Raw genomic sequence first — 614 nt, forward strand, 5'->3', positions numbered from 1 at the left:
ATATAGTCAGTATGTCGGTATCCTTCACCTTGTTGGTGAGTAGTTTACGTATAGTCAGCAGCTGGTTGTCGGTCAGTGTGTGCTTGTAGTAAGCGAGCGTTTGTGCCGCTCGTTTGATCAGCGGTAGGTTGTTTGACTTAAGCATTTGGTCTATGCGGTCCCATTTCGGTTGAGGGATTGATAGTTGGTGGTTATGCAAAGTATAACCCAGTAGTTCTGTACACTTGAGTTGCGATTTGGTATGATTGATTTGAAAGTGGCAGTTGTTGAGGTATTTGATAGCCTGTTCGTATCGGTATTTGAGTTGTCGTTGGTCGGTGGCGGAGATGAATATATCATCTTGGTAGTAGCGTATCTCGCTGGCGAACGGCAGATGGCTGAGTATCTTCCCCATGACGTGGTGGAAGTGTCGTGGTGCGTTAGTAGCGCCCATCGGCATGGTTGTATAGGCATAGTACTTGCCGTCTAGTTCGAATGCGTACGCTCCGATCTGGTCTTGCGCCAGTGGTATCGAGTGAAAGGCTTTGGTCAGGTCTATCTTAGCCAGGTATGGTTGCTGCGCGGCCCATGCGACGATTGGCCAACAACTCTGTACGTTGGGGAATCGGCCGTCA

The 614-nt window shown here is 49.0% G+C and overlaps 1 protein-coding gene across 1 annotated transcript; it reads right to left on the bottom strand.

Moving 5' to 3' along the window:
* Nucleotides 1-137: 137 nt before the first annotated feature.
* GNI_209470 (RNA-directed DNA polymerase) lies at nucleotides 138-439 on the bottom strand (the record flags this gene model as incomplete). Its single annotated transcript, XM_011135515.1, has 1 exon — nucleotides 138-439. A coding segment is annotated over one exon (302 nt), but the record flags the coding sequence as incomplete, so codon positions are not given.
* Nucleotides 440-614: the final 175 nt, after the last annotated feature.

This window comes from Gregarina niphandrodes (genome assembly GCF_000223845.1).
Source record: "Gregarina niphandrodes unplaced genomic scaffold scaffold00135, whole genome shotgun sequence".
Classification (NCBI taxonomy): domain Eukaryota; phylum Apicomplexa; class Conoidasida; order Eugregarinorida; family Gregarinidae; genus Gregarina; species Gregarina niphandrodes.